This window comes from Temnothorax curvispinosus, unplaced genomic scaffold (assembly GCF_003070985.1).
Source record: "Temnothorax curvispinosus isolate PA1 unplaced genomic scaffold, ASM307098v1 QBEX01011515.1, whole genome shotgun sequence".
NCBI classification, from domain to species: domain Eukaryota; kingdom Metazoa; phylum Arthropoda; class Insecta; order Hymenoptera; family Formicidae; genus Temnothorax; species Temnothorax curvispinosus.
Window position 1 is genome coordinate 763,457 of NW_020221295.1, and position 13,082 is coordinate 776,538.

The following is a 13,082-nucleotide window of genomic DNA, read 5'->3' on the forward strand; positions in this document are numbered from 1 at the left end:
CCTCCTTCCTCCCTCCCTCCCCGTCCCTCTTTCTCTCTGCTGCTCGCACGCGTGTTCCATGCGTGGAAAGTCGTTCCTGTGTGTTCGTTGAAGAGGCGCTCCAAGCCAGCAGAATATTAATGAAATGACGATTGATGCCAGCTAACCTCTATGTGTCTGCAATTACTCGTTAAATAGGAGGATGATTATTAGTAGGTAAGTCTTAAGACGTCTGACACTTAACGGCTGTACTTATTGGTACTCGTGGTATACGGACAGTGGGCTGGCTTCGACCGAACACGTCGTACGAGTGTACTATCAAGTTTTATAAATATGGCATGATCCATGAGAAAAACGGCTCTTTGTATCGCACATCTGTCCGCGTGACATAGAATATTTCTACTCGATCTTATTGTTCTATCCAATCCTCTCATTAAAAGACAACGTGTACGCTTCTTCGTGTTGTAATTCACGATCGTTAGGCCGAGGGATTGCGACGCCGAGAACATATTGCTACACTCGACCGTAATTATGGCAAACTCATTTTGCCAGCCGAAGCATGAATGAGCATTCTCGATGAATGATCTCGCATTTACACGTTCAAGGCTGATCGAATTGTACCAACGAGACAATGGCTGGTTTCCGATTCATCCGAATGCAAATAATAATGTTTTGTTCGAATTCGAAATTCGCTTTCGTTCGTATACTGTCCGATCAGCCACGCGAGCGTGATAAATCTCGATCGCTGGTCCAGAATTACAGCGCTCGCGTTTACGAGAGCGTCGATCGATCGTGTCCCCCCCTCGCCTCCCGAACGTTCAGATTAACAGCCGTGGTGAAACGACAAAAATCTCGCGACGAAAACAAAATTTCATCGGAAATCGTCGGGCGAATCCGACGATTCTATTCGCGTATAATGTTATTTTCGTGTTTTCGTCGAATGATCGTATTCCTCAAATATAGATCTGCGTCACGTGAGCGGGCGTGATGAGAACGCCGCGTGTCACGCCGTTGCCAATCTCGCTCTCGCTGGAAGCGAACAAAAGATCGGTCGGCAACCGGGAGCCTTGACTGCCGAGTCGTGGCGAGGATACGGGGATCGGGCACACCAAAACGTAGGTGTGTCTGTGCGAACTGCGGAAAGACGTGCCGGACGCACGTCACCGGACGATTCCACGTACAAATCGATATCATCGTACGAATTAGTAGCTTGCGGTCCAATATCTCGCCCTAATATTTCGCCCCTAACTCCCCCGTCGGGCCACGTACACACTACACACACATTTCCGTAGCGAGTAGGTGCCCCCCTTTCTCCGCACTCGCACGTTCCGGGGGAACCCCCACGGTGACGGCGTGAAAACAGGCATCCGCACGCTGCCGGGCCCACTCACGGGCTCGTGAAACAAAAAGCGATCCCGGCGGAAACAAGTGACAGCTGGCCCGCGCACGTCAATTACCTATTTGTAACCTCTCGCCCCTTGCCATTTCGTTTTCCTAGGAGCCGCGTCTTGCGAACGCGTCTAATTATTTGCCGATGGACAGCCCGGGCGAGGCTGGTTCCTTTGAGAACTCGTCAGACTTCGGGACGGAAACGTTCGTCGCAGGCGAGCCTTTATTAGCGAAATATAGATTAGTCGTGCCGCGCATTAAAGCGGATTGATAACAACTTAAATTAACTAACGCCGAATTGAACGCGCGGCATTTTGAATTTGGAACGCGGCGCGTGCCAGTAAACACGTTACGAGTATAAGCGTGACGTCTATTATGCATATCTCCGTCCTTCGAATTAATCAGCGTCGAGTTCTAGACCTGCGGTCTTCGCTCCGTGCGCGCGCGAGAACTCGGAGTGTACGCCGAGCAATTTTACCGAGCACTTAATTACGCCCCGACACTCTCCGTGTCCTTATTAAATCCGCGTTTCCTCTCCCCCCCGTCCCCTCTTCCTCCTCTTTCACCTCGCACTTTTCTGCGATCGTATTCGCGAGATCGCGAACGCGGAATGCCCCGGTGCCGTCGCGCCCGGCCGCCAGCCGCCATCAATCACGTTACCTCGTAACAACCCCTTGACAAAAAGCTGCCACGCGAATTGCGCGGCCACCCCGAGGGGCGATACGTGGTAGTAATACCCGAGTTCTTTTTCATCGCTTCCTGAATATCGCTCAGAATGTCGAAATACGGAATCATTAGTAACCGCCGATCCTGTGCCGCGATTCCGCTCGCCGCGCCGCCGTCTCGCTCCTCGCCACCATTCCTCCTCGAGCCGGCCCCGCTCTCTGCCCCAGCAATCTATCACGAAGGGCTCGTGCGAGCAGGTGTCATGGCAGTCTGGCCGCTAATGATCCTGGACATCCAACGTGGAATTAATCATTGCCTTTGTCTCTACTGCTTTTTGCCCGCTACGCGGCCCGCTTGCCGCGGCTTTTTGGCGGTTCTCTCTCTCGACGAATCGCGTGCTCGCCGCTCTTCGGTCATTATCGTCGTTAATTCGCCAACCAATGCTCCTCGGCTCCGACGTTTCTCAATGACGAACGTTGCTTTTCGGGAGGATCGTCATCGATTCGATCGCTAACGACACCCACAGAGCGACCGCGCCGTCAGGATAATTAATTGATTACACGAAATCATTTTTTAATGTTCGTCCGCCCCCGTAACGCGGCTCGCACTCTGACGCGTGTTAATTCTTTAATACGTTCCGTATCCACTCCGCGTCGAATCGTGGTAATATTAAATTTATGCGTAACGTAACTTCGAAACTGACAGCGACCTAATAGACAGTGTTGGTGGCCTTAATGTTCCCCGTCTGAGATCCAAAGGTTAAGTTGATTTAATAAGAGTCTCGAATGGCGGAGGCAGCATTATTTATAGGTTCGCCTTTTGCCGCAGCGACCACGGGAAGTCGAACGGTCCGCGAGAGGCGACCGCGCGCGCTTGTGAGTTGTGTGGGGGGATTACAATTTTTCTCTCCCGCGAAAATATTCCGCGCTGCAATTTTCTCACGCCGCGCCGGCGCTTCCCGAAACGGGAGTTCCGCCTGATTCGTCGTCGTACATCTGTCGTCCATCTGCGGGCGGACATTCCCGAAGACCCGCGCGGCCGCGGGACATTTTTCGCGGTGGAAGATTGCGCAACGCGATGACATCCGCGTCTTCCTCCATATTCCTTTCTCGTTTAAGGTCATCAAGATAACGGCGGTACCGTCACTGAGTGACACTTGACCGTGACTCGAAGAAGAAGGTACCGGAAGGCATGTAGTAATGATTCGAAAGGACGTGCATCTCGCATACTGGGGAGACTTCACGCGACCATAAATCCTGCCGCCATCTTTTCTGGACGCTGATTTAAGTTTTATGCAAAAATCCTCGCTCTTCCTCCATCAGGTGCCTACAAGAAATTATTTCCCGAGGCGACACGTTGTTTAACCAAACATAAATCCCCATGATAGAACGAATGGATAAATCTTTACGGTAATATTTTCTTTCTCTCTCTCTCTCTCTCTCTCTCGAGAGAGAGAGAGAGATGCATACTTAATTTTCCGAGCTCTCTGAAAGAAGGATATGCGTAGATGTAAATAATATTTTATTTTAAAAGTGAATCGTGCAAGCAGCAAGAGAAAGCGAATAATGATGTGATTCATGGCATCGCATCGCTACAGAGTAGAAATCTCGTTAAACAAAAGAACGCGCGTGTATGGAAGCGTATCCCTTCCACCGTTCGTAGTCATTCGAATAAAAAAGAACAAAAAAAAAAGAGCGCAGTCGGGGTCTCGCTGTTCACAAAGGAAGGAAGTAACCGGCATCGCGAATCCTGATGGAAGAGAACAGGTCCAGAGGGGTTGGGGTGGAGGGAGGGAGGGAGTGATAGTGGTGTAGCGACGGGAGGTGGCAACGCAGACGGGATTCTGCGTGGAAACGCAAACAGCGCGGGTCTCTAATACACCGGGGACTTTATCAAAATCTGATAACTTCAGAGGCGAAGGCAACGGCGAAAGAGAAGAGCCGGGAACACGCTCGAGCTAAGCCACCCCCGAAAAGCCGGCAACGCGGAGGGTTGCCGAGGTGGTTATATTCCTTCGCTCTCCCCTCTCGTACCCCGCCTGGCCGTAGACGCCCCTTAGGAAGCCTCGAGTTTCGCGCTCAGGCTGCGCTCCGAGTTCCCTTGGACGTAACGCGAACCGGTACGTCTGTATTCGCGCGAGGATTTCTGCGCGTATGCGAATTCCCGATTTCGAACGTGTTTACAAGTTCCTGCGTAAATCCCCGCGTTTACATAATTAATAGCAACGCGGTTCTACCGCGAATGTACCGAAATGGATAATGAGATTTGCAACGTGAGCCTGATAAAGGATAGCTGAACAATTGAAAGAGTCACACTTCCAAGACGTTGACGCGAAAACGCATCCTTCAAACGGCGATTATTCCTCAATCAGCGTCAGTTGGGTAATTGATTGTACCGGATGTGTCGCTGTCTCCTCCGACCTCTACCTTCACTATCCGTGTTTTACCGCAAAACGCGACGAACGTGCTCACCCCGCCGCGCCGGGTGGAGCGGCACCAGCGGGAACGTACCCGTTCCATTCTCTCTCTCTCTCTCTCTCTCTCTCTCTCTCTCTCTCGTCCCCGTAATATATAGCTCTTACATACACCCACACACGAATACTTTCACACACGTAATCGTGCCGGCCTGGCATCCACACAGACGCCCGAGTAGCTACGTGCGAGCGCGGAGATTGCTCCGGGGCTTTCGGGGTTGAGCATATTGAATAACTCGCTCGCTGGACCGCGAAAATATACCGCGAGGCTGGCAGTATGCGGATCGACGTTTCTGAAAGGACCTTCCAGGATCCTCGGGGCGGGCACCGTATCCTGTCTACGTGTCTACCTAACCCACCCCAGGTCAGGACGACAACGACGACAACGACGACGGCGACGACGATGACGACAAATACGCGGCATAGTAGATTCGCCCCGGCTTTACCCTCATGTGTCAGAACTGAAAATGCACCACGGAGGGAATTTCGTTATGACGGGAGCTGCTACGTTCTTCGCGGGCGCCGACACGTGACGAAAATGAAACATTTGGGACGCGCATCTTGAGGACGCCCTTGCATCTCGCTCTCTCGCCCCGACACGCGGCACAAATGACTTGGATGGTAATAATCCCGGAAGCGCGTCTAAATTGCCGATTACTTTGACGTAAATTGACGTAAGGTAAAACGCTGAAACGATCGGAAATATTTTATATACCAATTTTTGTTTTGCCATATATGCCAATTGAAATATAAAAACGGCATGGAAATTGCGTGAAATTTTTAGTATGGAATGTACTTATTTACTGGGATTTTACAGTCTGATCGTTGGCGGATTTTATCAATCGGGAATTAAGCTCTTTACAATGCGCGCAGGATGCCTTCCTCTCGTCGATGTTGTTCAGAATTCATAATTCGCGAATAAAAAGGGAATTGCCTAAAAGAGTGGAAAGTACGGCTGATAGATGGAAAAATGATAAAAAAAGCCACTATTTTTTTGTGGATTACATTATTCAGCGTTTCGGAACTAACAACGATTGTAACAAACTGCGTTATCCAGTGATGCAAAATATCTCTTATGAATTTTTTAATGGTATGCTTTTTTTCCGCGTCGCGGCTAATGAACGCTACCTGTACTCGGTGACCGAGTTATTAAATATTGGAAGCACGTAACAAAAAGGGCAAAAAGCCATTTTCGATATAAATATGAATTGGACGCGGAGAAAAATTACGGGGAAAAGTCCTCCATATAATGCCGGATATAATTGAATAAAGCGTATAAATTTGTCGAAAAATTATCCAAAATAAAAATTATCACAGTTCGGTTTTCGCGCGTCTGCGCGCGGACACGATATTAATTCTGCATAATAGAAATATTATAAATAAGTAATTATGCTATATTTGCGTAATTACCTATTTACGATATTTCTCCATGATATGGTTAGTAATTAGTAATTGTAAATACGGTATTGTCTGCAGTAACAAATAATGGTATAAATGCGAACCAAGAATAATGCGACGTTTCGAGCAAAGTGACACCAGTGTTATAACAATGATAATCTCCATTTCTCAAATATTGTGAAACAATGGCATATTCCGCGCATATAGGCGGATTCCGCGTCGAATTCCGCACGCAGGTCGATGTTTCTGAAAGGAGATGCGGGATCCCTCGAAAGGCTTTCTATCTCCCTATGTCTATCTAGATGTACACAACCGAGGACTCTCCGTCCCGAGATTCGATGGATTACGTGCAGGAAAATGTGGCTCGGGGCCAGACGCGGAATGTCATTACGTCGGGTAACGATAGGTACGTCGCAGCCATTGTTGGATAGCTTCAGTGGAATATAGAGCCGCGAGATCGTGAGACTGACATAAGCGATTTTTTCCTGTTTTTCTTTTTTTTTTAACCTCTTTGTATTGTTTAAGTAACGACGGTAGAATAGCACGCTGAATATTGCCGTCACGTAAAGTTCAGCTTCCTTGAGCAAAACGCCTTTTGCTTCGTTGTTCTAACGATACTTAATAATTTTCTGAGTATTCGAACATCGTTCCTTTGGTTGATCGAATCAAATTAACATCCCTATGACGTTTTCAAGAAAATTGTTGTTTACATTTCGTAATCGCTTGATGTACACGTAAATGTTCTCGGGAATTATTTCACAAATTTGCGTAAAATAACGTTGCCTTTCGATCACGCTATGTATATATGTGTGAAATATGCGTATAGCAGCATTTCTAGCGACGCGATTCATCATCACGCACAAAGAAATTCTGGCACAGTTTTCATTCGATCTTATCGCGTTGCATAATTTGAAAGAATTATGCAATATTATGTTCCGCTTAATAAATCTTGTGTTACGCATATTTTCTCGCGACGGCAAAGCAACAACCGAACACGAGAACACGATCTGTTTTACCGTCAATGACGCAACATGCGGCTGTATACGGCGATTATGTGGCAGAGTTATATAAACATTTTTCTTGTATTTTTTATGAACGCGTGATCGCTGTACGACGATTTAGAGACAATACACGCTCCAAACGTATAATCTTACCCGCTGCGCGAGCTCATCAAGATCAATTAGAGCAGTATGGTCGAGCCATCGTCGACCGTTAACGATATATCAATTACAGCGTTAGACGTAGATAATGACTATTAATGACTTCATTCAGAGCGCAATAATTATACGATATACCGTACGCATGGGGACAGATCTAGGTCGACGCTATTTTCCACGGGAGAATGGCAGTTTTATCATGCTTGGGTTATATATGTATAGCGAAACATTCATCCTGATTTACGATTGAAATAACGCACCAGCGCGAAATGAATTAGCACTTTAATCCGCCAGAATGTTGCGTGTCACTTGCAGGACCGTGCTCCGTTATCGATATGAGGGACTCGATGCGTACTTAACGCGTCAAACACGATTCTTCACTGCTGAGCAGTCGAAGGATACAAATTGATTCTTGTGTAACAAAAAAGTATCAAGAGTGGCGGCTTTAATTATTTTTAGTTATGGATATATCGAGAATTTTTAAATCATTTCGTTCGTTACATATATCTAAATGCTTTTTGCATATTACATCGGTTCTTAATTCCATATAGAAAGGCACAGGTGTTTTGCTTCTTTGACCTAAAAGCCATCTAATCAACTTTCAGCGTCATTTAGATGCGGTACATTAGATAAATACCTTTTTCCCGAGGTAGAATCAAAGGTGCGATGTGCGTTCGGTAACGTCGCGCATGCAAGGTCGCGTGTTCGAGATGTGGAAAGTTGCCCGGGATTCCCGGGAAGCAATAGCGAAAATGTTCGGGTAGGTCTACCCAGAACTCATAAATCACATTGGGAGTAACATCCGGTTCACGCGTCGAGACCACTTGAGGTTTCCTAACGAGAGGGAAGGAAGAGGAGCAAGCTCATGGCATAGAAAACCCACCTCGAGTTTCCCTTTTATAGGCAAATAATGGCGGCGTTGGGCGATAAATAGCCGAACAATACGGCCGGCAGACCGTTACCTGCCCGCGACGGAGCCGCTCGTGTCGAATCGAATTGAAATGACAGGTGGTAATTCCCAACGAAAACTCTACTTCCGTTTTTCTTCCCGTCTGCATTTTGTCGATGATCCCCTAATAACGACTCAGCCGTGATTCGACGGTGAAGGAATTCATTCCTTTCATAACCCTTATATTATTCGAACGCATCATTTTTTCTATTTTGTGACATTAACGACATTTTGTAACACGATCCGTCGGGCGTTAAATGTCCTCATTAAACATCATCTTTCACCATAGAATTGAAATCGATCGCAGAATCGAAGAAAAAATACCCGAATATAGAAAATAAATCAGAATATATAGCCAGATTTTTAACAGGTCAATAACCAAATTCCTGACCAGTTGTTGGCCAGAGTTACTCGCTACATTTTGGTTTATTTCTACTCGGGTATTTAGATTAGAATAGATATTACTACGTACACAATATATAAGCCTAGTAACGATCACATAAATTGTTTCGAGATTTATTTTAGAAATATAATTAATCAAAGAATACGGTATTCGATAACAAGAGACAAAAATATATATACATATATCCATATGATATCCCCTTCATTTTCCTGCATAAAGACGGAGAGAGCAAGAATCTGAGACAGATTCAAATGTTATTTTAAAGCTATCCTGGACTTCGAGTATATCACTGTATAGAGAGATAGAAAGAGAGAGGGGGAGGGGAAGAGAGAAAACGAGAGCGAGAGAGCGAGAGCGAGAGCGCTATGTCAAAACACAATTTGAAAGACGTAATTCGAAAATCGTCGTTCGCCCGACGGCAGCGACCCTCCGTCGGACGTCAAAATGAAATTATGCGACCCTCCACAACGGGGACCTTGGGGCAGGCACAAAGGCTCGTTTGCCGAGGACACAGTACAACAATCTGTCTAAAGGGACCTAAACCACTAATCGTTTCGCGATTAACTTCCATTAAACGCTACTTAATGAACAAAACTTTCCTTCTATGTCGTGACCAACCGCAGACGCTCTTCAAGATGTTCTTATGTGTGAATCAAATTCTTCGTTTTCATCTTACGGTATTCTGTTCATCTTAGTATTCTGTTCGAGTGACATTTTGCAAAACATTGCTGATCGCTTCGATAAGAAGAATTACGATAATCGACAAATTGTTTTTACAGTCTAACGTAATCAATTATTAGTATTACATAATTCTAGAAGTATTGTGTTGCGAAACGAATGGTGTAGAGTACACAAACGATTTTCCGGTAAATTATATTCGAAACATGTCTCCCATATGGATTCATCGTTTAGCCACGTGTTAATGAAACGGAGGATATGTCTTTTCTTTCAGAAGAATTTTTAAGTCCATATTTTTTAAAGATTAACTGCAACCGATGGTCTTTGTTCGTATCATTCAAGAATTCACACGTGCATATATCTTTAACATTAAATGGTTATCATATATCACCGTAATGATTATCTAGCACTTTCGGTATCGTGAACTCAATAATTTACGCTGTTATTAATGAATCGGCGCTCTCGTAAGAGTACGCGTGTATGTACAACCATTCGCGAGAACTGTTTGTTGATTTAGTGGATATTTAACGACATTGAAGGAGATTTCAACGTGGGCGAATACCAGACATTGAGCAGCGTATACGAAATATTTCATTGTCTCGAAAAGTAAATATATTCTACTGGCCCATTAAAGACTGGATAAATACGTATAACATTCCACTATTTATATAAAGTGTACTTCGTTAGAATCGTGTATATGTGTCGATCTATTTATTTTCGCGAAAAGAGGATATCGCGATTTGAACGAGTTTAACCATTCGGAATTTGACAAGTTGCTTGATAGAATTGCAACGGAAGCGTGATTTTTGTCGTTCGGGCGTTTATCAATTTTCTCAGAAGTTTGACCTTTCCGGCTAAGGAAGAGGACGGGGGAAAATGGGCTTAGATTTACGACACACCTGTTTTTCGCTGCAGCAGCGCGATCCCTTTGCCTTCTATTCTTGAACCAATTTCCAACTTGCGTCGGCGTGAGTCCCGTCGCTGCGGCCAGCTCTCTCTTCTTTCCTGGATTTGGATAAGGGTCCTGGAGGTACCATTCTCGGAGCAGCGATCTCGTTCTCTCTTTGAAGCAATGCGTCTTCTGCTCGCCATCCCAGATTGTCCGTGGTAATGGAAATTTCTTCCTTACGCGATACTTATCCACCGGACCCAGCGGTCGGCCGCGGAGTTTCTCGGCCTCCTGATAATGTGCCTCCAGCCACATCGCCTGTAGTTTACCGTGAGAGTCCTTGGTGAACTTATGCCTCTCCAGTATAGCGTAGAGCTCCCGATAATGTCCCGAGTGGAACGCCACGATGGCACGCGCTCTAAGAACAGCCTCGCTTTGATTCAATTCCTGAATGTTGGGATGAGCGACCGGAAGGCTCCATAGGAACCTGGCCAGCCTCTCGATGTCGCCGCTCTCTTCTAGGGTCTCGCAGACCGTTGCCACCTGACTGACGGAGAAAGATAAGGTTGGCAGGGCAAGGTACGGACAAGGTACAAGCGGACCGTTCGCGTTTGGCGGTGTGGTCCCAGCGGCGGACATCTTCCCGAAACGGTGATCCTCTCGCGATACACCAATTTTGGCTCTGCCTGTCTTCTTGGAGTATCGATGTCACCCGGTCTTGTCGCGGTTCAGGAAGCACGCCGCTCCGATTTATGCTTGCTCTTAGACCTTCTCATGATTCGTTGGAGTCACGCGCGGTACGCTCGCTCATTACAAACGTACGTGACGGTCACTGGATGATTATCCACTTCACTATTGACACCACAGAATTCTAAAGTTCAAAAGTACAAACGGATCAGGTGTTATGACATTTGAAGAGAGACGCGACAAGTTGTAATCTCTTACGAGATGAGAGAATTGCCCGAAAAAAATCGCCTCTGTTTCCGCAGGTACTAAATTCTGAAAGCCTACATTAGCGATTCTCTCCCTCCCTTCCTTTTTGTTTCTCTCTCGCGCGCGTCGCGACACGTCACTAATTAATTTTGAAACAATCCCCGAAAGGCGGCACGTGGCAACGTCTGAATTGGAGCAGGAACGCGTTGTGAAGAGCTCCGATACCCATTGAAGATCGCTGTCAGGTGGGTTCGCGCAACCGTTCTCCAGGTCGCTCAGGTAACACCCACTAGGCCAGGCGCGCTGACGCTCTTCCACGTCGTGGGGATATCACGCGAGGCCGCTGTTGCCTGGATCGTATCGGATAGCAAACTGGTTTCGTTTACAAGCCGGCATCTCGGCACCGGCCCTACCCAGCATGATACGTTTGTACGCGCCCGTTGCAACCGGGCTGTCTCGCTGGCGCTCTAGACCTACCTCTACCTCTCTGTCTCGCTACTTCTACCACTGTCCAATCTTCGTGTAGGGGAATGGGCGAGGAAAAGAGACGGCGATAGACGGCATCGGGGGGTCCAATGCACAGACCACGCCTACGAGGTACACCGGGATTGGCCGGATCCTATCCATGTAGCCATGGTAACCTTTCTTCGTCCTTCCGTTAGGCAGCATAGGGAGCTACAGTTGTGTCGGTTAATTATCCCTTCCACGTATAGCCGGGCCGGTTATGCGATCCCCACTGCGAACGTTCTTCCACCACCATCGGCGCCCGCGGCACCTCTCACGCCTCCCCTCACTGACAGGCGGAAAGGAAGCGAGACGAGGAGAGAGAGAGCGATCGATGTATCCTGCAGAATGTGGGACGGAGAGGTTGCTAGCTGTTCGCGTAGAGGGGTAGAACGACATGATCCCATGAGTTGCTGCTGTTCCTGCCGCCGTGACGCCACTGCTGCTGTTGCTTCTGTTGCTGTGATCTTGCGACGAACTGTTTTCGACGTTGGACTCGGTACCCGAGTGATAGCTGGATAAGATTGATAGGCTGCCAGCCATCCACTCTCAGGCTAGGACGTTTACGTATTTCACTTACTTTTAGTTCATTCTTCTGTCGCGGGAAAATTTCTCAATGTTTCGTTCACTGATTTCGTTCGCTGATTTTGCTTCTTTATTACACTTACTCGGTTGGCAGATATTTTATCTAATATCGTTATTCTTTGTACGACGATTTATTTCACGGAGGATATTTCATTAAACTAACAAATTCAATTATAAGGAACAATCACTTGTTAGGTATATTTTTATTATTTCAGAAATTAGAGTTTAGCGTTTTTGCTAGTATTGATCAGCGAGAATATTCAACCCTATTAAAAAGCGTCAAGATTGTCATTGCTATAAAATATAACATTCAACTTCCGTATGGAGAAGCCTTATATATTTATAATCGAGTAACTCTCATACCTCAGACAGAGCGGCGACAGAAGTTAGCGTATTGAAGAATCGAGGGCGCGCGACGGCGCCGAAGACGTCTCCGTTTTATCGAACGCGCAGCCACCGTAGAAGCTTTAGTCTCGCGGTAGATATTCTGATTTTACTCTACTTTGGTCGTCTCAATGTAGCCCAGCAAATTTCATTTTAAACTTGCAACCTATACACGAATCCTAATAATTTGTTACATATACGAACTCGCGTGTATAAGAGGATCCAACTGTCACAAATGAGAAGATCATCCGAAAGTAGTTTAAAGGTTCGCTCGAAAACTCTTTTGCAAAAAGTTTGAATTTTAGAAGCGCAACTGAACGTAATGACTTCATTCATGTTAAAATTACTAGTTGTAAATCTATACAGATATAAACCTGTATTTTCATGATTCTGTTGTACGTGCGAATAATCACTCCGGGTAAGCAACGAGCGCGACCGTTAAATCTTTTGATCGATTCGCAGTAATGAAAAAGTAAACGTGGTTTCACCGTGGTGGATGACTCCTTCCGATTGCTCTCGTTTACGTTACCTCGACGGTCGTTCCGTTACACGACCGGCAACCGACAGCGGCTGCGATTGGTCAGGGTTAAATCGGATTACGGAGCGAGCGGGATTACCTCGAGTTTTTCGAAAGACACCATCCTATACCAGCGACTATGGTAGTTCATGGGATGCGCTCCTATTTTTTCTCCTGA

At 46.5% G+C, this 13,082-nt stretch overlaps 1 protein-coding gene across 4 annotated transcripts in view; it reads right to left on the minus strand.

The window, feature by feature from the left end:
• The window catches only part of LOC112461585 (homeobox protein SIX3), a 47,127-nt gene extending 35,753 nt beyond the window's left edge, over positions 1–11,374 (minus strand). For all 4 annotated transcript variants that reach the window (XM_025026885.1, XM_025026882.1, XM_025026883.1 and 1 more), the window contains exon 1: positions 9,992–11,374. In XM_025026885.1, coding sequence (XP_024882653.1) covers positions 9,992–10,620 — 629 coding nt within the window. In that variant the 5' untranslated portion in view covers positions 10,621–11,374. The remainder of the gene's footprint in view (positions 1–9,991) is intronic.
• Between the last annotated feature and the right edge of the window lie 1,708 nt (positions 11,375–13,082).